The sequence below is a fragment of the Pseudopipra pipra genome, chromosome 17 (assembly GCF_036250125.1).
Source record: "Pseudopipra pipra isolate bDixPip1 chromosome 17, bDixPip1.hap1, whole genome shotgun sequence".
Classification (NCBI taxonomy): Eukaryota; Metazoa; Chordata; class Aves; order Passeriformes; family Pipridae; genus Pseudopipra; species Pseudopipra pipra.
The window spans coordinates 3,723,671-3,746,231 of record NC_087565.1 but is presented as its reverse complement, the minus strand read 5'-3'; the positions used below and the strand labels follow the sequence as shown (position 1 = coordinate 3,746,231).

The following is a 22,561-nucleotide window of genomic DNA, read 5'->3' as shown; positions in this document are numbered from 1 at the left end:
CAGCAGAATTCTGTGTACAAGAAACTGAGGGAAGGCAGAGGGGGTTAAATTTAATTCCCAGGGCAGTGTTCTGTAAGAGCAGGGAGGACAGTGCCAGGACAGTGCTGGGGCCATCACAGCGGTGGCAGTGGCTGAGCAGCCCATGCTTGATGCTCTTCCCATGTGTGCTCAGGACGCTGCCTCCTGCACAAACAGGAATTCTATTTTTGCAGTGTGACCTTCCTGGTTTTGGAGATAACGACCTGACTGCAAACACAGCATTGCTCACTTCTCCTCTGAGGTTTGCTACAGATCACTAACATGGGCTCTTAAAAAATGTGGATGTAGAAAACTAAACCTCTGCAGTAGTCCTGGGAAAACAGAAGCAGTCCTTAGTGCCACACAATTCAAGATATATTAGAGACCAAGCATGGTCACCCTCTAACTAGTTAATTCAAGTCACATCCTTCATCCTTTTGTCATCTGAAGGAGGAAACTGTGGAGGGATGGGATCAGCTGGGGCAGGAGGAGTGAGAGTGAGAGGAGCAGGAGGCATCATGGAGAGGCTCATGGAGAGGCTCCCACCACCCTCCTGCCCTGCCCACCGTGGAGCCCTCCAGGGCTGAGTGCTGAAGACATGATACTGAAGTCTTGGACCAGACTATAGCACCCACAAAATCATAATATCAGGGAATATTTAGGGTTGGAAGGGACCTTAAGGCTCTTCTCATTTCAACCCCCCTGCCATGGCAGGGGCACCTTCCACTAGACCAGGTCGCTCCAAGCCCTGTCCAATCTGGCTGTGGACACTTCCAAGGATGGGGCAGCCACAGCTTCTCTGGGCAACCCATGCCAGGGCCTCACCACCCTCACAGGGAAGAATTTCTTCCCAATATCCAAGCTAACCCTGCCCTCTGTCAGTTTAAAACCATTCCCCTTGTCCTGTCACTCCTTGCCCATGTCAAAAGTCTCTTCTGAAAAAATCAACAGCAGGTCAAGAAAGCAAAATATCTACATAACTCTTGGAGGGATCCCTACAAAGTGCTCAAGCTGTGCCTGCGTGACGGGAAGGGAAGGGAACAGCAACCCTGTCACAGTAAATGCAAAAGCTCACCTGGGCAACCAAAAAATAGAGATTTTGCAGAGTAATTGCGTTTGAAAAATAACAGCTCATCCTTTCTCAGAAGCCTCTCTGGCACTGTGGCTGGAGTGAGTCTGCCCACTGATAAAGAGGCAGAGCAGGGAGCAGATAAGGTGCCAGGAGGTGAAATCATCCCACCCTGGGTGCTAAGAGGAGCCCAAGGACCTTCCCATGTCCTGGGATCTGACAGCAAAAGCCAGGTTTTGCTTTTTAAGAGGCCACCGACTGCTGGGAAAACTGGTGTACGGCAGCATCGCTGGGGTTTTGCTGCCTTCTTACCATCTTTATAAGGCCTCTGCCCTTGGGCACTGCCAGGAGCTGGTTGTAGTGAGAAAAGGGACCTTTCTTCTGCCCCATCCAGCCCCAGTGTGATCCTGAGGATGCTGATGCCAGAGGAGACATCAGCAGCAGCACCTGTGGAGATACAGACAGGCTTCCAAGGAAAATGGAGTCATCATTTCCAGTGGGTGATTTAACCTTGCTGGTTACTGCTGGTTATCTTGGAGAAGGAAAAGAAATACAATTCCTTGCGAAATGTCACTTTAATGGTATTAGCTTGGGTAAACTGGCAAGTGAGAAAGAACATGAGGGAAATAGAGCTGGCAGCTGGTTATTGGGCATGGTTGGTTTGGATGGGGAGGACAGAAAAAGAAAAGGAAGAGCCTTGGGGGGAAAAAGCACTAAATAAACCACCACAAATGTATCTGGCAGGTGCATTAGAAATTCGTGTAAAAAATACTAAACAGACTAAACACCACCTGAACACTTGGCGGGAAAAGCCACTCACCCAGTTGCTGTGAAAATGCAACAAATGGAAACATAGTAAGTGTTTCAAAAAGGGGTTCATATCTTTTGGGGCCTCTGGCCTGGTTCATCCCTTTTCAGAGTGCATTAGCTATCTGCTTGTGGAAAAAGTGCAACGTGGTAACATCATGTGAAAAGCCCTCCCTGAGAAATCCCTTGTGCCTCCCGAACCCCGGGCAGCACGGGCACAGAAATAGCAGAAATGACACCAAAATCTGTGAAAGCTCATGGTGGCCAGGGAAACACAGAGAGCAGAGTTATAGCACAGTCCTTAGTGTTCATATGGACCATCAGCAGCTCAGGGATGGCTCCTGGGCAACAGACAGAAAACCACTGACAAGGACAAGGGCACTTCTCAAACACTGGAGAAAGCTCCAGGGAGACCTTAGAGCCACTTCCAGCACCTAAAGGGGCTCCAGGAGAGCTGGAGAGAGACCTTGGACAAGGGCATGGAGTGATAGGACAAGGGGGAATGGCTTCACACTGCCAGGGTTAGATTGGATATTAGGAAGGAATTCTTCCCTGTGAGGGTGGTGAGCCCCTGGCACAGCTTGCCCAGAGAAGCTGCAGCTGCCCCATCCTTGGAAGTGTTCAGGCCCTGAAGCAATCTGGTGTAGTGGAAAGTGTCTCTGCCCATGGCACAGGGTTTGGAATGAGATGATCTTATGGTTCCTTCCAGTCCAAACTATTCTGTCATTCTGTGAATGGCCTTTGCACAGGACACCACCGAAGAGCTCGCAGACACCTCAGGTAGGTGGAGGCCTCTGCCATGATGGAGCAAACCTGTGCAGAGTGTTCCTGAGGTGCATGAAAACCAGCCATGAACAGCTGAGGGCTTGCACAAACCCTGGAATGCATGTGGGGAGCCAAGGAAGGGACAAAGGGCTCGGGGAGGACACAGGAGATAGGAGTGGCACGCAGGAAGCATGAGGGACACACACACGAGGCATGGTGGGGGGACACTCAGGGGGCACAAAACCCAGGGGGGAGATGGAGGAGGCATGGAGGGCATGCAAGGTTTGAGAGGGGACACGGGGGGCACACAGGACCTCAGAGGGGGACACGCAGGGCATGGGGCAGGGGACAGACAGGGGACACAAGGGGCTAAGCAGGGCACAGAGAACACGGGGGGCACACAGGATCTGAGAAAAGGACATGCAGGAGACAAGGGGTCATGCAGGGCCCCAGAGGGGGACATGCAGGGGACAAGCAGGGGACAAGGAGCATACACAGGAGGCATGGTTGGGGGGAAACACAGGATCTGGGAAAAGGACATGCAGGGTATGGGGCAGGGGACAGACAGGAGACACAGAGGGGCACACAGGGCACACGCACACAGGGGACATGGGGCACTGGGGACACACGGGGGAGACACAGGGGACACACGGGGGACACATGAGGCACAGGGGACATACATAGGGGACACACGGGGGGACACAGGTCACTGGGGTCACACAAGGCACAGGGGACATACAGAGGGGACGCACAGGTGGGACACGGGTCACTGGGGTCACACGGAGGATACAGGGGTCACAGGGGACACACACGGAGGCACCCGGGGCACGGCGGGGACACGGACAAGGGCACAGAGGACACACGGGGGGGATCCCCCTCAGGACCCACGCGCACGGACCCCACCGACGGCACGCGCCGACCTCCCCCCGCCTTCCTTCCCTCCCTCCCCCCGGCCCGGTCGGACGCGCAGGCGCACGGGCGCCTCGCCCGGTCCCTATTTCACGGGGAGCGCGGGCCGCGGCGCCCGCGCCAAATAAGTCTCGGCAGCCGGTGCGGGCCGTGCGCCTGCGCGCGGGCCCCGGAGCCGCGCGGCGGACCCCGCTCCCCCCCGGCCCCGCCGCCGCCCTGCCCGCGCCCACCGCCGCGCCCCGCACCGCCCGAGCCCCACCGGGGGGGGCCGCGGCACCCCCGGCCCGAGGTAAGCGGCCCCGGCGCGGCCTCCGCCCTCGCCCGCCGCGGGGCCTCCGCCGCACGCGCCGCCCGGGTCCCTGCGGAGCGTCAGGACGTTACGGCAGCGGCGGCGGCGGCGGCAGCGCCCGGCCGCCCGCCCGCCCCGCGGCCCCCCCGCCTCCTCCTCCTCCCCCTCTTCCTCCTCCTCCTCCTCCTCCCTGCCAGCGGGAGCGCGCCCACGCGCCCCCCCCCCTCCGCCCCACGCCCGCATCGGGGGGCTGGGGCGGGACACGCACGGACACACGGGGCACCCCCTGTCCGCCCTCGACCCCCCGCCCGACCCGTCGCTGGGGGACCCCCGTGCAGCCCCCGGCAGCGCCCCCCCCGTGCACCCCACTCGGCACAGCCTCCCCCGCGTGCATCCTGTCCCCCCGCGCTGTGCAGCCGCAGCCCCCCCCCCCCCGTGCACTCCCTCTCCGGCCCCCTCTTTCCACCCCCCGTGCTGCGTTCCGTGTCCCCCCTGCTTCCTGGGAAGCCGCTCTCCATCCTCCTGCAACCCTCTTCCGGGCAGCCCCCCTCCGTGCACCTCCTCTGCGCAGCCCCCCCTCCCGCGTGTACCCCCCTACCCCGTGCAGCCGCAGCCCCCTGTGCCCCCCTCCATGCAGCCCACCTCTAGTACCCCTGGTGCTTCATTGCATCTCGCCCCTCTGTGAAGCCACCTCTCCATGCACCCCCCGTGCACCCTTTTGCAACCCCTTTGAAGCCCCCTCCCCGTGCTCCCCCTCTCTCTGTGCTCTCCTGCAGCCCACCTCACGCACCTCCCTCGCTGTGCACCCCCAAGTACCCTCCCTGCACCCCCACCTTCACCCCCTCCCTCTGTGCACCCCCTTGATTGCTGTCCCCAGTGGTGTCCCCCCATGCAACCCTCTCCCTGCTCTCTACCGTCCCGATGCTGCATCCCAAAAATCCTTCCCTGCCCTCCCAGTTGTGCAATGCTTTTTTCTTTTTCCTTTTTGTACTTTTTTCCCCACCTCACCCCAAATCTTTCCCGCAGGCCTCAATACGCCCTCATCACCCTGTGAGGTGCACCAGGAGGGATGTACGTGGGCACCCTGAGCCCTGGCAGAGCTGGGGTGCTCCCCTATGCCCCTCATCCCCCTCCACCACCCCATTGCACTCCGCTGCTGCTGTGATTTTAGTCACTTTTTAGATTAATTGTGTTTTCAGCTCAGTTTTTCTCCATTGCATGCCAGTTCCTCCCTGAAGGCATTTGAGAAGCACATGTGGAGTTCAATCCCATGATGCTGGGCGAGATGTCCGGAGCATCCCAAAGCCAGGTGCTGGTGCAGAGGCCATTGTGGGTAATGCTAATGCTGCAGGAGGGGCTTTACCCTGAAAGGAAGGACAAGTGTGGAGATAGAGTGACAACAAAAATGGGAGTAGTTAAGCCGAATGCAGCTGAGCGATTGCACTGCTGTGAAAACTAAAGTGCTTCTGTTGGTGGCTTTGTGCTGGGCTGGCATGGAGGGGCCAGTCCACCTTGGATAAATCCATGGGCTCCGTGGAGGTGAAGATCACGTTGTGGGGTCCCTGTGGGTCAGGCAGGTGTTTCTACAGGGCGTGAACCTGCTTGTGAAGTCACATCGGACGCGTTGGGTCAGGGCACTGCTCCAGCCATGTCCTGGGGAAGTGGTGAGAGCCAAGTGGCATCTCTGCCGTGCTTTGTGCCACTGCTTGAAGGACTTCATAGGGGTCTGAGCTTGAACAACTTGCTTCGTTGGCACTGACTTCTCCATACCTGGATGTGGGCTGATCTCCAGCACTGTGGGCAGCAGGGCAAGGGAGGGGATTCTCTCCCTCTGCTCTGCTCTGCTGTGACCCCTCCTGCAGTGCTGCCTCCAGCTCTAGGGCCTCCAACATCAGAAGGATGTGGAGCTGCTGGAGTGAGTCCACAGGAGGCCATGGACATGCTCTGAGTGCCGGAGCATCTCTGCTATGGAAACAGGCTGGGAGAGCTGGGAGTGTTTGGCTTGGAGAAGAGAAGGCTCTAGGAAGACCTTAGAGAACCTTCCAGTGCCTAAAGGGGCTCCAAGAGAGCTGGAGAGGGAGTGCTGTCTTACATCTATTGCTGATTTATTAGAAATGCACACTTTTAAATAGTTTCCAGATGTCACTTTGTTTCTGCGGGCTTGACATGCTTTTTTAATTTGAATTTTGTGTGTGTGACTTTGGAGTAAGGAAGAGTCTCTGTTTTTGCCATGAAGGAGACAGTGATGAGCCCCTCTGGCAGCATAAAATCCTTCTGAGATAGTTTGAAATACTCAGTGTTAAGGTGCGTTGCCAAATGTATCTTCACAGAGTTTTTGGTGGATTCCGGGACCATTTTTTTTTTTTTGACCTCTCTATTTGCCCTTCATCTCCTGCACCTCAGTCCCACCCACGCCCATCACTCTCACCCAGCCTGCAGGGTGTGTGTTGGGTTGAGCCTCCCCTCATCCCTCCTCCTGGGAAGGATCACTTAGGGATTTGCTCGTCCACTCTCCGTAGGAACGTGTGGTCCTTGCAGCCCCTTGTCCTACCACACCGATATTCCTTCCATGACCAAGACTATCAGGGAGACCTTCTGACACGGGGCTTCCCCTCGTTTCTTCACAGGCAGCTGGTGACCCAGGGCTCTCCCGCTCCTGCTGGGATGGCGACACCGGACGTCAGCGTCCACATGGAGGAGGTGGTGGTGGTGACGACGCCCGACGGCGCCGTGGACGGCGGGGGCATGGAGGAGGTGAAGACAGTGCTGGTCACCACCAACCTGTCCCAGCACGGGTAAGAGACAGGGTCGGTCACACCGAGGGGATGTGCTGGAAACCCTCCCACCCGTTGGTGTAGTCAGCTGGGCTGGGATTTAATCTCCCACTGCTCCCTCCCGAGTCATGGCTCACCGGGGAGTCCCCAGTGCCTCCTTAGGGCCTTGCTGACACCCCAGGACCATACCCAGGGCTCTGCAGCTCTGAACTTGCAGAGCAGGCTCCACTGTTTTTTCTGTTAAAGCTGAGTTACCACTGGTGGTTTTGAGCTGGTGCTACCCAGAGTAAAAAGCAATAAAGCCTATTTATTTATTTATTTATTTATTTATATCTTAAAAAACTAAAAAAAAAACCAAAACCCCAACGCAAAATATCCTTTTCTGAGTGGATGTGGATGTTGGAATGGGCACAAATCCGGTTGGAACAGGACACCAGGAGCTAAATCAATGTTTTTCTGCTATTTATTTCACAATTGCTTCACTGAGCTGCGTACCTCCAAGGGATGAGTCTGGCTGCAGCACAGTGAGGGTGATGCAGCTGGGCTCCCCTTCCTTGAAGGTGGGCGAGTTTGGGGCTGTTTTTCAGCCAAGCTCTGCAGGAACCTGCACTGCCAGCAATGGGAGTGAGAGAGGTGGCCTTGAAACCACTCAGTGCTGAACGGGGAGGCACTGCTCAAAAAACCCAGAGTGAATGTGACTGATTGTCCAAGTGCTGTTGCTCTGCCTAATTTCTGCTTTTTGTTGTTGGAATTTCGGATTTGAGGCTGTTGGTTCAGATCTGGCCTGTTCAGTGGCAGGTGGGCCATGGCCAAGGAGCCTGGCTGGTACCTTGAAGGCCCATGTGGTGATGGGCTCTTTGCTTTATTTCTTTGTTTTTCATGGGATGGTGCCCAGAGCCATTTTTGTGCTTTGCTCTTTTGGTGGGCAGAAAATCCAGATTAACACCTGGAGCTGGATCTAGGCAGGTTTGTCTGATCCAGAAGTCCCTGTATTTGAAATAAGTAGGTGGTGAGTGGCTGTATTTGAAATAAGTAGGTGGTAAGTGGCTGTTTATTCCTCTCCATAAGAAGGAGGTGTTTGTCTCCTTTTCTCAAACATGTCTTTGTGTCAGTGCCCTGGGGCTTTGGGCAGGGCAGAAGGGGACAGTGCATTCCTTTTGTGCTGTTCCAATCCAATGGGATAAAACCCATTAACAGATGAATTTCTGGTAGAGAACGGACAGGGACACAGGCAGAGGCAAGAGCTGTCGGTGCTGGGATGGGCAGGATCTGCCCAGCTCCTCCACATCCTGAGTGTGTGAGTGCTTCCAAAAGCCTTCTCCATTCCCAGAAGAGTGGGTGATGGTGGGGAAGAAGGGTTCCACTCCTCTTGCTTTCTGTCCCGTGGTGACTTCCTTGGCTCCCTCAGTGGAGAAGCAGCCAGACGTGAAACCTGGGATATGTCTGCTCTTGGATGCAGGATGGTTCCTGGTTGTAAAGTGGCTCTGAGCCTCTGCAGATCCACGTGCGTGTTGTCTGGGAACATGGATCACAGCAGAGTTTGGCTCAGTCAGTTTGGTTTCTTTTTGCTCTTAGTTCCCCTCCTGTTTTAGCTTGGAAACCTTTTCTCACCCTCCCAGTGTCCCCTGGATGGTCAGGAGCGGGACAGCTCTGCACAGCAGAGGGAGGAACATTTTCATTTAGTCGCAGCTACGAGCAGAGATACCTTGGCAGGCACAAAGAGATTCCCTGAGAGTTTTCCATGCAGCTCTCTGGAGAAGGGCTGCTGAGCAGACTCCTGACTCCCCCCTGCTTGGAGATGGTAGTGGGTCCATGGAAAGAATGTAGATTTTGGGGTCATGGAGCAAAACCTGCCTGACTCTCCTTGCTGAGCAGGGCAGTGGAGCTGGTGGAGCGTGGCAGCATGAGCCACCCACAGTCTCTTCATGGCTTTGGATGGTTGCCTTCATGGGGCTCTACTCCCACAGGGGTGCTGGCTTCTTCTCCCTTTCCCTCTGTAGCCCCAGCTGGCATCAGGAGAGTGACTGCAGGCATGGGCTGAGATCCCTCGGTGTTGGCTCGGTCACCACTCACACGGGGAGCTTTCAACTTGCCTTGTGTGGCACTTAAACCAAGCTCAGCTTGGGGGCTGGTGCCTTTTTCTAGTGCTCCTTTGGGTATGGATTTGCTATTAAAAAAACTCCCTATGCAACCAATTGTTAAGAGCTTAATTAGTCTGTGTGTTCTTAAGGAAAAGGCAGAGGGAAATGGGAAAATAATAATGAGCAAGAAGCTTTTCACTTTGGTCTGCGATTAGAAGGGGTCTATGCTTGGTGCTCTGACAAGGTAGTTGTATTTTTGATCAGCAGCCCCAGCTCAAGGTTTTTGGGGGGAGACTTTTCTCTCTCAAGTTCCCAGGCGAGGCAGGAGAGAGGAGAAAGGAGACGCTGGCCTGGTGTGTTATCCACACGTGCTTTCTTCTCTTCCTCCCATCTGATTTATGGATCCTCCTGGGGAGGAAGATGAGAACCATCCTCCCTGGGCTTCGTCATGGCAACCAGCAAAGGCAGGACTGGCTTGGGGGGTTGCACTGCTGGGGCTTGGAAGGTGTTTGTGTTTTCTCTTGCCTCTGCCTCTGGAATGGGATGGGAGAAGCAGTGTGGAGACGCTCGCCTTTTCTTGTGGTTTTATCTCCTCCCCAGTTATATCTCCATGGCAGACACAGACTTTAGTGGCTTGAATTTTTAGTACAAGCTTGGAGTTGGTTTGTTTTCCTCTGGAGGTTTAAGGCGTGGGCTGGGTTATTCCTCCCCATCCAGTCGTGCCTTTCGGTCATTTTTCGGAGTGGTGTGAATGCGATGGAGTCCTGGAGGAAGCTCTGTTCCAGGTGCTGACTTTCTGCTGCAGGGGTTTCTTCTTGGTAAGTTGGTGTTGATTCTTGGTCTGGTGGCAGGTGGAGGCAGGTCAGGGTCAGAGCTGTGGGGGTGCTGGGCTGTGCACACCAGAGGTGGCTGCTGCCTCTGGCACCCTGCTGAAGTGGTACATACTTTTCTCCAAATGTACCTGGAGAAATGCAAGAAGCCGGCAGCAAACTCATGAAAAATAAACAGGTTACGGTTCTTCTGTTCTTCTGTCAGACTGCCACTTCTCTAATACTCATCTGTGTGCAGATGCCTTAGGAAAGAGTTTGCCTTTTTGAGTTCTTTTGTGTTACCCATCTCCTTCCCCTCCCAGGGCTCTGGGCTGTTGGTCTCTGGGAGGTGCAGAGGCACTGTGACATCCATCCCCTTTCTGTCACAGCTGGATCTGCCTCCATCTCTCTCTTCTCTGGGGCAGCATCTCCAAGTTACTCACCTGGTGAGGCCGAGCTGCCGCCCACACCTTTCTTATCTCTGTGCTGCTCCCCACAGGTACCTGCCCTGCAGCTGCCAAGGGGAGGGATGCTTTGAAGCTGCAGTTCCACCCTGGAGCTGTGTGTTAGGAATCAGGATGGAAAAACCAGTTGCTCTTGAATTTCCTTGTCCCTGTGGCACCGCAGGTGGAAAATGCGGTTGGCAGTGAGTCATTAGGACCATCTTTTAATTCACCCATGATACCAAACTGGGGTAGATTTCAGGTTTGTTTTCTCCATACAGTCTTCCTAGAAAGTTTATATGCCGAAGTGAAAAGCTAATTGTATTTTCCCCCCCCTTCCCCTGCAGGACAAGCTTGATGCAGCAATTACTCATCTTCAGTAACACTACCAAACATACATCTTAAAAGGAAGGTAGATTTAGATGGGATTCTAGGAAGAAATCCTGCCCTGTGAAGGTGGTGAGGCACCGGCTCAGGTTGCCCAGAGAAGCTGTGGCTGCCCCATCCTTGGAAGTGTTCAAGCACAGGTCAGACAAGGCTTGGAGCAACCTGGGATAGTGGAAGGTGTCCCTGCCTGTGGCAGAGAGGTTGGAATGAGATGGCCTTTAAGGTCTCTTCCAACCCAAACCATTTTGTGGTTTAATGAAAACCAATTAGGAGTGGTCCCTGCTGAGCACTGGCTGTGATGCACAGGTCAGATCTGTAGGGGTACCAGATGGGGGTACCAGTTGAGGGGGTGAGGAACATGTCCCTGATCACAGCTCCAAATGCCTGTTCCCTGAGAGTGTGCACCAAAGCTCATTGAAGGGGCTTGAGGCTCTGTGTGCCACAGTGAGAGCTGGGATGTGAGAACAACAAGGGTGTGGGTGCTGTGCAGGACCCACTGTGTGACTCTGCGGGCAAAACACTAAGAGAAGGCAGAGATCTCCAGTGTGAGAAGGATGGAAGCAGCTGGATATCTAGCTATTAGTGGATATCATGGGTATATCAGGTTCTAAGAGGCTCAGAGATCGGATTGTGAGGGTCTGTCTCATGTCATCTCTGCTTACAGATCTGCTGTTGGGATTTGTCAAACTGCTTTACAGTGTCTCTGCGGCTCCTTGAGGCCCCGCTCCCACGAGCATCCTGCATACCAGGGGATTCAGCCAGTCCTTTGCCCAGACAGCAGCAGCATGTTTCACACATGTTTTTCCTGGGGAAATCTCAGGCAGAGCTGCCAGAAGCTGGCAGTGAGTTCTGAGCAAGGGGCTGTGCTGACAGCATCCCTCCACGCCAGCTCTCCAGCATGGGCTGGGCTGGAGGCAGCTCCATGGGGCTGGGATTAAAGGGGAGGCAAGGCAGAGCCAGCCAGGCTGCTGACAGGGGCCTGCCTGCTGTGGGGCTCTTCATCTCCACATGGAAAAATGGAGTTGAGCCTCCCAAACCCAGAGCTGACTTTTAGCTCTTGTGGGAAAATGTGGTCTGAAGGACTTCTGAGGCAATGTCTCCACGGGGCATCGGGCGTGGGGGTGGCACAGCCACATGGCTTAAGGATGTCTCTGACTCTCTTTCCAGCGGTGACATAAATGAAGACACTCTGGAGACTGAAAATGCAGCTGCTGCAGCTGCTGCTGCTTTCACGGCCTCCACACACCTGAAGGAAGCGGTTCTAGGTAGGTCAGCTCCTTCCATAGCCCCTTGGTTGAGCTGTGCCAGCTCCACTACCCCAAACATGGCACAACCCTGCTCTGGTGCTGGCTGAGAAAGTCTGGGCACTGCCGTGTGGAGCCACCAGGGTACCAGGGATGTTCTCCTGTTGGCCTTGGGGATGCTCTCCCAGGGGTACCAGGGATGCTCTCCCAGCATCCAGGGGAGCCCAGTGGGCAGCAGGGGGTTGGGTGATCAGGAGGGAGCTGGCAGTGCCTGGCTGGGCTGCTGCTGCCCTCTCCTGGTGCGGGATGAGTCCCTGTGCCTGGCCATCCCTGGCTTCTGCCCTTCCAGCCTGCCATGGCAATGTCAGTTTTGCAGCAAACTCACTGGCTTTGGTTACAGGTAAAAGTGAATACAGGGAGCAAACACTGTGACCAGCTGGGCTGGAGTTGACTTAAAGCCAGGTTTAGTCTAAAACCAAGGGTGTCTCCATCCGAATAGCATCATTCATTTCTTTTTTTTATCAAGAGTGAGACCACTGACTTCTTAGATTCCATGTGCTCAGCTGCAGCTCAGTTGGTGTAAATCTACCTGGGCTGTTTTGCCTGAGAAGTTTGGGTGGTTGGATGTTTTAGCAGCAAAGTGCAAGTGAGTGGTGGCCACAAACCCCAATACACTCCACCATGCAACATCTACTCTTTTTTCATTCCTGAGTTTCAAAACTGCTTTTCACTGCATGTGTGCCTCGGGGAGGTGAATGGAGGGCTGCGGCTCATGTTTCTTTTTGATCTGTCCCTTCCTCTGATCCCTGTGAGAAGTGAAGATGGCTGAAGATGAGGACAGTTTGGAGGCAGAGATTGTCTACCCCATCACCTGCGGGGACAGCAAAGCCAACCTCATCTGGAGGAAGTTTGTGTGCCCTGGGATCAATGTGAAGTGTGTGCAGGTGAGAGCAGAGAACCCAACTCTGGGCTCATGCCTGTGTTGTGGGCTCAGCTGGCCTGTCCTGGTTGTGATGAGCTGTGCTAGCTGCATCAGAACCACATCTTGCTGGGAAAGGAGGAAATTTTCCTGGTACTTGGTGCCTGATATTGGTCTTGGCCAAGTCAAGCAGTTCTGGCTGGAGAGATGCTGCCTCAACTAAACGTGTTATTGAAAATTTTGAAAAATTTGGGCACTTCCAGTATCTGCTCAGTTGGAAAGTTGATAGTTGGAGAAGTGGGGACCTACTGAAGAGCGGCTACTGTGTCCTGGTTAAAATTTTCATGAATTCACCAATGCACTGTGAGTGAGTCATTGCTGGCATTTGTACATGGCCTAAACAATACCCTGCTAAGGAGAGTCTCCTTGGGCTCTGCTGCAAGAGGGCTCCCAAAGGATGGTCCTTGCCTTTCCTAGGAGAGATGGTCTTCTCCATCCCCAAGGCAGAGGACAGGTACTGCTCCAAGTAATGTTGCTGCCACCTAAAATCCATCCTCTGCACTGAAGCCCATGTCCTTGTTAAGAGAAGCAGTTTCTCATGCACTCATGGTGGTGTTGCTCTGTGTTGGTCAATGTGGGCATGGAGAGGAGGAGCCCTGGGTTTGGGAAATCCTTTGAGATGGTCTGTAAGGTAACACTTTAGAGAGCTGCCTGTTCACAGCTGGACTTGAGAAACTTGGAGGTCTTTGCCAACCTTAACGATTTTATAATTCTGTGATTCTGCAGTTTGCTGTTAGGTCAGCACGTGTGTTCAGTCATGGCTGGGTGTGTAGGGCAATAAAAGAAAGGGAAAGAGTTGGCAAGGTGTGTGCCAGCTGCCTGAAGCTGGTTTTCAGTAGAAGTGGGTGTGTGCTGCGAGAGAGGCCAGAGGTTCCACTGATACCAATGGTTGGGCTTGGGAGCAGGAGATCCAAAGACCAAATGGTCTTTGATCCCACAAATGGGCTTCTTCCCTCTCTCCTGTGGGCCTTAACATGTCCCTGGACCCAAATGTTACTGGTGCAGCCCAGCTTTTGCTGAATCCACTGTTAGTGGGAGTGTGAGCAGCTCCCTACTGTTAATGATACTTTGCACAAGCTCTGGGTGCTTTTTCCCAGCTATCCTGCCTGGGCTGGGCACTTCCAAACTCACACAGACCCCGAGCCCTTGGCTCTGAGCAGCTGTTAACTAACCATCCATGTTTGGCTTTAATCTTTTTAACTTGGCCAGGGTTCTCTGGGGTGGGAAGTATGTGCCAACCATCTGGTTTGGTGGTGTTAAATAGCACGTGGAGGCTGCGGTGCAGCTGCACCCACTGCTGGGCACCAGGAAATGCCGCCGGGCTCCGCGGCTGAACCCTGCTGGCAGGGCACCCCTGGGTTATTTACAGCTTGTGGCAATGATGTTGCACCTCTGCCTTCTGCAGTTCGATGATCACCTAATTAGCCCCAAGGAGTTTGTCCACTTGGCAGGCAAGTCCACCCTGAAGGATTGGAAGCGGGCGATCCGGATGAACGGGATCATGCTCCGGTGAGTCTCTTCCTTTTTATCTGTGGACACTTCTTTCTCAGAGAATAGTGGTGGGGCAAAACAGAGCCTTTGGCACAGTTGTTTTCCTGCTGAGGGAGCAAATGAACCACTAAACATTTGTTTTAATGACAGCCTGGCCCCAAATGTGGTCAGTCCAATGGCTTTGCTCTGTCCTTGTGCCTAGGGAATAATTTGGGGCAAGAAATATTTCTCTGGTCATTTTAGGACTTGAACCACACTGAGATCCCAGCTGGTGTAAGGACACTGGAAATTTTAATGGTCACTGGTGGTCAGGCCATGCTGTCTGTGGGTTCCCAGTATGACCCACCAGATGGAATTGGTCTGGTCATCACTAATGCTCTGGCTGTAGCACGTCTGTTTGACATCACTTGGCAAAAAAAAAAAAAAAAAAAAGAGATTCTTTATGCAAGCATTTATCTTGTCTAGTCTTAACTACAGTAATTCAATTCTTCTATGGTCTTCCTGAACACCAGCCTGAGACTGTGATTTAATTAAAGTCTGTCTCTGCCTTTGGGCAGGATAAAAAAGCATCACCTCTTTCTCCAGGAATTGTCAGTGGCTTTGTGCTCTTTTCACAGGGTGACATTACCTCTCCCTATATTCTTCTGCTTCAATGCAGGCCTCTCCCATATTCCTCTTAAGCAGCTTTTCCTCCACGTAGATTTTGCATAATAGGCTTAGGCTTTGACAAGGCAGGGCTTTGAGGGGGAAAAAAAAAACCAACTAGAGGAGGAATGTGTGAAGGCAAGCCCAGCAGCCCATGGGAGCTGGGAATCCTTGGGAAGCTCAGGGGGTTGTTGGCCAGGAAGGCTTGGGGATGCTTCGGAGACAATGTGCTTAGACTGGAAAGATCCTAAATGCCAGTGTTGCCACCCCCTTTGCTTGAGATGAGAGATCTGATTTTAGTTTATGAATAGGGTTATGCCCCATCTTTTTTTGAGGTGTAGAGTCAGAAAGGGAAGGAAGGAAGAGGCTCCCTGCGGTCTCACCCTGAACTGAGACTTGAGCTGACCTTTCTGCTGGAAGCTGCAGCTTCTGAGGGGATGTGCTGGTGTGACCAGAGAGGGACTTTCTCCTCCCCTTCCTCCCACAACAAATGACTTCATCAGCTCCAGTAAGGGCTCCTGTTGCCTCTGAGAAGTTTGGTGTGAAGGCTGCCAGGAACTGCATCTCGGAGCTCTTGGCTCTTGCTGACGTGCCTGTCCCTGTGCTTGCTCCCCCTCTTTCAGGAAGATCATGGACTCAGGAGAGCTGGATTTCTACCAGCACACTAAGGTGTGTTCCAACACGTGCCGGAGCACCAAAATCGACCTGACTGGAGCCAGGGTGTCCCTGACCAGCCAGACATCGACGGAATACATCCCTCTGACTCCCGCCTCTGCCGATGGTACGTCCAGCCATTCCTCACATCAAAGCACAGGAACCATGCTACGTAACCAAGGTCCCTTAGGGCTGGAGCTTCCCTTCTGGCCTCCTGCCTTTCCCAAAACCAGGCAGCTGAAGCAGAGGACTGCAATTAATCTGTAGCTGTTGTTTGATAAAGTTCCCTTCTGTCCTCACTGCTGGTCGGGCTGTGTCCATAGGGATCAGCTTGGCTTCTCCTGCTGCACAGGGTGCCTGGGTAGGAGTCCCTTCTCCTCTCAGCTCTAACCTGACTTCTTCTGGAATAATTTAGGGGATTTTATTTAAGGCTCACTTATCAGGTTGGTCTGATGAAAGATTAAAGAGAACTGGGGGACACAGCAGATTACTTTTTTATCTGCACTTGTGAATGTAGATGTTAAAAGTGATGGGGCTATATAGCTGTAGCCCTGAACTTAATGACTTCGAGCTGAAAGAGGGTAGGTTTAGATTGGCTGTTGGGAAGAAATTCTTCCCTGTGAGAGTGGGGAGGCACTGGCACAGGTTGCCCAGAGAAGCTGTGGGTGCCCTGTCCCTGGAAGTGTTCAAGGCCAGGTTGGACGGGGCTTGGAGCAACCTGGTCTAGTGGAAGGTGTCCCTGCAGATGGCAGAGAGGTGGAATGAGATGAGCTTTGAGGTCACTCCCAATCCAAACCATTCTCTGATTTTATGAACTTGACCTGTAATTACAGGTGGCTGTTTTATTGGAAAGCTTTCTAATTTTGGAATACTTCTATATTTCATAACAACTTTTCCATCTGAGCGTGAAGAACAGCCCCCAAAGTTCCCCATGTCCCAAGCTCCTAGTGGTGTTGTGGGACAGGGTAAGCCCCTTGTCTGGCTCTCCAGAGTTCCCATGGCACCACATCCTGGTGTTGAGGTGGGAAGGCGATGCCAATGCACAGCACAGCCTGTTCCAAGCCCTCCTGATAAACATGGACATCAGTTCACCGATGGGAGACACTTCCCATGCCACTGAGCTGTGCTGGAATAACCAGAGCCCCGAGGGCTGTGGAGTAAAGGAGCAGAGTGATTGGATTTAATGGCAGCAGCTGAGCATTCCAAACACTCTGCACAGCTCCATGGGGCTCTGGCCGGATTCCCATCCATCCCGCTCCTGCGCACGGCTTGAATGACGCCGGTTCCTTGGCTCTATGGTAACAAAACTGCTGAGATTTGGCAGAGCTGGAGGGAGGGAGGGAGCCCTCCTGCATCCCTGCACAGCTGGGGAGCTGCTCTCCCCTTTGAGGCTTTAGAAACCCTCCAGACAAACGGTGGCTGGGTAAAAAGGGCTGCCAGAAAAATCAGACTAAATCTGTTTGACTTTTGCCCTTAGCAGTACTGGTGTGTTTGCAGGGGAAAATGGGAGGGAAATGCTGATTTTGAGCATGTGTTCTTGTGCTGCAAGGGTTGCAGGAGTAATCCCTGGGGATTGCACTCCAATGTGGAAAAATAAGTACAGCTGGCACAGCAACCACTTGGGCGTCTCCCTCTGTTTGGTGTTGAGAGTTGGATTCAAACAAAAGTGATCCTGTCCAATAAAAAGGAGCAGCCATGGAAGTGCAGCAAGGGAGTGCTTCCCTTGGAAACAGCCCGTGAAAATACAGGGGAAAAATCAGGACTTGGGAATTTTTTTTTCTTTTCTTTTTTGCTATTGGTTGCAGTGAATGGATCCCCGGCTACAATAACCATAGAAACATGTGAGGATGCCAGTGATTGGAGCACCAGCATTGGAGGTATGGCTTGAGAATCCTGCCAGGCTTGGCCCAGCTGGGTGAAGGAGATGTGGGGAAACAGGGAAATAGGAGGGATGAGGAGCAGGAAGGACCCTCTTGCCAGATCAGCCTTGCATGAATCTCCACTGGGATTATTCCTTTGCTGCTTACAGAGCAAAGTGTGGTGTTATATGCCACTGGTGTGTGGGCTTGGCTGCAGCATCACCTGGGGAAGAAGTTGTTTCCAAGCATTAAGATGTCAAAGCCACAGCCAAATGTGGCTCTAGGGGTTAAAAAAAAAATCTGTCAGAGGGGTTATAAAATCATTCTTTTTCCTTGGTGTGCTCTGAGTACTGGGCTTTTCTGTAGCATCAGTGTCCTGTTTGTGTGGGACAGAGATTGGGAGAGCATGTCCTTCCCTGGCTGCCCTTCCTTTGGGCCCAGGGGTCTTGCCCCAGCCCCCTGACCTCCAGCCCAGCAGGACTGCACCCCTGCAGGGGTTGTCTGCAGCGAACCCACAGCAGATGGCCATTAAACCCCCGCTGAGGATTTTGAGGTTCTCCTTGCTTTCTCTTTCTGCAGATGACACCTTTGCTTTTTGGCAAGGTCTGAAAGACACTGGTCTCCTGGAAGAAGTGATCCATGAGTTCCATCAGGAGTTGGTGGAGATCATGAAGGGCTTGCAGCAGCGAGCGCAGGATCCCCCGCTGCAGCTCGGGGGTAAGGACCTGGGCACGGGGCTCAGTCATCTTGGGAGAGGGGCTTGTGGGTTTATTTCTCCTGGGGGATATATGGATGGCACTATAGGAACATAGCTCATCATAACAAATCCCATTTCTGGCTGCTCCCTGGGCAGGCTCTTGGCTGTGCTCAGGGACACTTCAGGTGACCTCAGTTCTCCAATTCCCTGTGCCTGGGGCTTCCTCTCTGCTGGCTTTGGGTCTGGACAAGTGCTTGGCTTGGGAACTGAGGTGGAATCTGGGCCATTGGAATAATGATACAGCAAGCAGCTACTGTGCCAGCAGATTGCTTATCACCCGTGCTAGGCAGGAGAGGACTGTTTACGCGCTGGAGACCTCTTGCCCTTTCTCATGGCTTCTGCCTTCTCCTCTTCCCCAGCCTCTTGCGTTACCCTCCTGCAGATTTTGGCTGTCTCAGCTGGACGTGTTTGCTGTCGTGTGGCTTTTTCCAAGCCGTAAGTAGCTTGCATGGGGAATTTTGCTTCCTCAAAGGTCTGTGTCTTGTTTTTTAAGATGCTGTTTTACTCAACAACGTAGTCCAGAACTTTGGTATGCTGGATCTGGTCAAGAAGGTCCTGGCCAGCCACAAGTGCCAGATGGATCGCTCGAGGGAGCAGTACACACGGGATTTGGCAGGTATGTCCTCAGACCGGTGTGACACTGGTCATCGCTGCCTTCTCTTTTGGGCTTTTGTGTTAAAGCTGGTGTTTGCTAAACCAGCCCTGGTGGGACTGGCTCCAGGCATTGCCACAGTCCCTGGGAAGCTTGTCCAGGATCCAGGCTGAGCCAAACCTCTTCTCTCTCCAGCTCTGGAGCAGCAGTGTGACGAGCACCGCAAGCGAGCGAAGGAGCTGAAGCACAAATCGCAGCATCTCAACAACGTCCTGATGACCCTCACTCCTGTCTCCGTCCCCACACCTCTGAAACGTCCCAGGCTGACCAGGGCCACCTCCGGACCAGCTGCCATCACCTCCCAGGTCCTGTCCCAGCCGGCACAGCTCGCAGTCACCCCTGGCGTGCCAGTCTCCCAGCTTGCCAACCTCCCTCTCGGCAAAGTGGTCTCGGCCCTCCCGCCCTCAGTGCTGGGGAAGAGCCCGACCCAGCCCCCCGCTGCCAGCTCCCCGGCCTCCCCACTGCTGGGGGGGTACACGGTGCTGGCCTCCGCCGGCTCCACCTTCCCCAGCACGGTGGAGATCCACCCGGACGCTTCCAACCTGACGGTGCTGAGCACGGCCGCGGTCCAGGACGGCAGCACAGTGGTGAAGGTGGTGAGCCCCTTCCAGCTCCTGACGCTGCCAGGACTCGGCACGACCATCCAGAATGTGACACAAATAGCTCCTGGAGGGAGCACGGTTGTGACTGTCCCGTCTGGTGCTGCCGAGGCCGCCGGGGACGAGCACGCTGCCGCCGCCATCGAGGTGACTGCAATGGCCGACGAGGCGGAGCAGAAGTGAGAGGGGGGGACTTGCCTGGAGGGACGCTGGCTGTGCCACTCTGGGGGGAACTGCCTCTTCTCTGGCTGCACTGTGGGACGAGGAGTGGTGTCACGAGGGGCACGGGCTAACAAGACTCAGAACGGCTCGTGTTGGGAGTGAGGAGGTTCAGGTCAGAGGAAAGGAAGGGGGAGGAAAGATGCCCAGAGAAGGGAAAGGCAAAAGTGCTCTGCCCTGTATGGAGGAGAGAAGAAAAAAAGAGCTTATTTTTTTATAAAGCTTTCCTCCCCTGTTCTCTTGGAATAGTTATCCTGCTCTGGCTCATCAACCCTGCCTCATAGGCAGACTCAGCCAGAGCAATGTCCATTGGAGGAGTGGGCAGGAGCAAAAGGAGAAGAGCAAGTGAAGCTGCCAAGGGGTCTGGCATAAGGGGAGCTTGCTGCTCCCCATCCCCAGGGGCTGCAGGGATGGAGAGGGGATGCCAAGAGCAAGAATTCCATGGATATGTACAATCATCGACACCAGGAAGGGCTCTGTGGCAGTGCGGGCGCAGGCCCCGGGAGGTTGGGTTCTGTGTGTGACACTGGCATTTTTGGATGGCAGAAACAAGTGGGAGCTGTTGTGACAGTGGTCATGGCGGTTGCCCAGGTCTACTGGGGGAAGGAGTGGGAAGAGAGAAACCCAGAGGGCCAGGAAGAGCTGTGACTTCTGAGGATTTAGGGTCCTTTTCTAGTTTTCTCAAAAAAAAAAAAATCCATTCTTTGGGATTTTTTTTTAAGCCAACGGCGATTTTTAAGCAAAGCCCTGGTTGGGAAGCTCATTCTGCATGGCAGAGCCGTACTGCTGAACATGCAGAGCTGAGCCCAGCGGCCACGCTCCAAGGAGCTCACACTTCCTCACGAGGGGGGACCCCGGTGTCCCCGGTCCCCACATCCCGCCGGGCACCTCATCCCGCGGGAGCCGGGCGCTGCTGGTCCCTCCCCGCCGGATCTGAGCAGCTGTTCCGTGGTGGGGTATTCAACCCCCTTCCCCCCAGGATTCCTTCAGCTGCCCTACCCGCTGTGGCTCCCACCAGCTCCCATCCCAGGGCCCCCGTGTGCCCTGCGGCCGCAGCGATGCTCACGCTGTCTCCGGCTGGAAGGAGTCGGGTGCTCGGAGTGCTGGGGTTTCTCCAAACTTTATCTGGCAACAGCAGCAGCGACAGGTCACTTTAATGAGTTAATAAATATTTTTTTGAAAGAGTGTTGCTGGTTTATTGTGTTTCTGTGTCTAGGTGCAACAGCTGGGGTTGCAAAGCGGGGGCTAAGGCAGGACAGGAACACTCTTTATTAGATATAAATATATGTGTCCTCTGTGCTCTCTCTGGCTGTGTAAGGAGCCTGAAACGTGGCTCCAAAGTCTGGTTGTCCCTGGCACGGCTGGGCCGGACTGGCTGCACCCAGTGCTGATAACCACTGGTCCCCAAGCTGTGTTTAGAAGAGTTCTGACACATAATCATGGGGAAAAGTGATCTATTCCTCTGAGGCATTAGATTTTGTTTCGTTTCAGCAGAGGCTGAGCCGGGGCTGCAACTAAGGAGGAGTCCTGCCTTATCAGAGGCTTTTCCCTCCCAGCTGCCTGCTGTTAAGATATTGAAGTCTTATCTGTGTACTTGGGACAGCAGTAGCATGTCAGACCAAGGAAATATAAAGGTTTGTGATCACCCTGAGCTGCCTTTTGCCTCTCCAGCGTGAGCAGCAGTGCTGAGCCACACCTGGGGTGTGTTTCCAGCCCAAATCCCCCTGCTCCCGTGCTGTGATGGTGAGTGAAGGTCCATCTGCACTACAGGGACAACTTTCTCCAGCAGTGCTGGGGCTGGAAAGCCGTGGTGCCTTTGTCCAACCCTGAAGAGCTGTGGGCTGAGCATCCTGCTCCAGCCATCTCTGCTTTGGACAAACTCATCCAGGTTATTCAGGGACTGAGGGAGAGGGGACATCCAGGCAGAAAGGGGACAGCTGGAGGGATCTCCTGGCTCCTCTTTAATGGTATCCGAGAGGTGGCATCAGAGTGTGGGGTGGGACAGGGTTTGTGGCAGCTCTGTGTTGGCATGACAGCGCTGGAGATATGGCAGTGGGCAGCAAGTGCCAGGGCAGAGCAGACAGGAGGCAGCAGCTCTTCCCTGGCTACGTGCACCTTTACCTGCCCTAGAGACTATAGATCACCTCACCGGCAAAGCATTCCCAGCGTGGGCGTACTTTGCTCTGCTAAGCGGTGCTTCCTTGGGATGTAAACAGCTCCCCAAGCAATAAAAGCTCTGCAGGTAGATTTGGGCTGGTGCAATCCTCCCCTCCCTTTGAGCAGCTCTCGGGGCAGCCAGTCAGAAAGGTGCTGGTGGGGCAGCCCTGTTTTTCTCGAGAGACTACCTGGGGTGCTGAGGGATGCCCCGGTGACATGCTCCACTCCCGGGATGGCTGTGCTGCTCCTGGGTGTGCCGCGGTGCTTCCCCGCCCTGCCGAGGGCAGCTGGGGGCTTGCAGAGTCAGAAACTCGTGGGAGGATGAGGGCTGAAAAGGAAAAGCAAAGAAGGAAGTTGTCTGCAGCAAGCTGTAAGCAGAGATTTATAAATTAGTGTCAGGATGAGTGGCCTTGGGCTGGATGCGGCCATGGGGACTTGAGCAACATGCCCTGGCCGTGGGGACAGTCCCGTGTGAGTGTGGCAGTAGCTCCTGGTCCTGCAGCCCTGGTTTCAGCAGGGGTGGTAAAGCATCGGCCGTGGGGGCACGTCCCACCTGTGGATCAGCTGTTCCTAGAGCGCTGAGATCTGGGGCTCTGCAGCGGGGAGCCCTCAAGCCCTGCCCTCTCCAGGGGGGCTGCACTCACCAGAGGGGGCTCCCAGGGCTGCAGTGAGTGTTGTGCACTCCACAACTGGATCATTGCAGTGGATCCCAGTGTGTCCACCTGCGGTGGGAGCCTGGGGTCCCTGCAGCAGGGCTGGGGCCCTCAGAACCCACCCTGCCAGCCTGGTCCTGCCAGCAGCTGCCTTCCTGGGGTCCTTGGGTGCTCAGCCGTGCTCCCCTCTCCTCCCGTTGGGAGCCCGGGGCTGCTCCACTCACAGCCGGCTTTGGACGACTCACATCCAGAGACAAATTACATAAGGGCTGAGGATGACTCACGCCAAGTCCCTGTTTTT

At 54.3% G+C, this 22,561-nt stretch overlaps 2 protein-coding genes across 9 annotated transcripts in view; both read left to right on the top strand.

The window, feature by feature from the left end:
• The first annotated feature begins 3,738 nt into the window (after window positions 1-3,738).
• GMEB2 (glucocorticoid modulatory element binding protein 2) lies at window positions 3,739-20,635 on the top strand. Of its 8 annotated transcripts, none has more exons than XM_064673900.1 (11): window positions 4,037-4,928; window positions 5,083-5,166; window positions 6,485-6,652; window positions 11,519-11,616; window positions 12,409-12,539; window positions 13,980-14,083; window positions 15,334-15,491; window positions 17,170-17,241; window positions 17,803-17,940; window positions 18,474-18,596; window positions 18,768-20,635. In XM_064673900.1, exons 3-11 carry the CDS (start codon window positions 6,522-6,524, stop codon window positions 19,412-19,414), a joined length of 1,602 nt encoding a protein of 533 aa, XP_064529970.1. In that variant the 5' UTR covers window positions 4,037-4,928; window positions 5,083-5,166; window positions 6,485-6,521; the 3' UTR covers window positions 19,415-20,635. The 8 variants fall into 8 exon arrangements, with proteins under 8 accessions (XP_064529968.1, XP_064529970.1, XP_064529964.1 ...); XM_064673894.1 differs by having other exon boundaries at window positions 5,083-5,172; window positions 6,489-6,652; XM_064673898.1 differs by lacking the exons at window positions 4,037-4,928; window positions 5,083-5,166 and adding an exon at window positions 3,739-3,857.
• A 344-nt stretch (window positions 20,636-20,979) lies between these two features.
• The window catches only part of HELZ2 (helicase with zinc finger 2), a 30,490-nt gene continuing 28,908 nt past the window's right edge, over window positions 20,980-22,561 (top strand). The window contains exon 1 of the mRNA XM_064673891.1: window positions 20,980-21,193. The gene's annotated coding sequence lies outside the window, so the exon portion shown is untranslated. The remainder of the gene's footprint in view (window positions 21,194-22,561) is intronic.

Coding starts and splice junctions, on each gene's coding strand:
- GMEB2 (XM_064673894.1), top strand. CDS start 5,128: ATGATGCTGGGCGAGATGTCCGGAGCATCCCAAAGCCAGGTGCTG. Junction 17,941..18,473: donor TCCCCCGCTGCAGCTCGGGG/GTAAGGACCTGG, acceptor TTGTTTTTTAAG/ATGCTGTTTTACTCAACAAC. Junction 18,597..18,767: donor GTACACACGGGATTTGGCAG/GTATGTCCTCAG, acceptor TTCTCTCTCCAG/CTCTGGAGCAGCAGTGTGAC.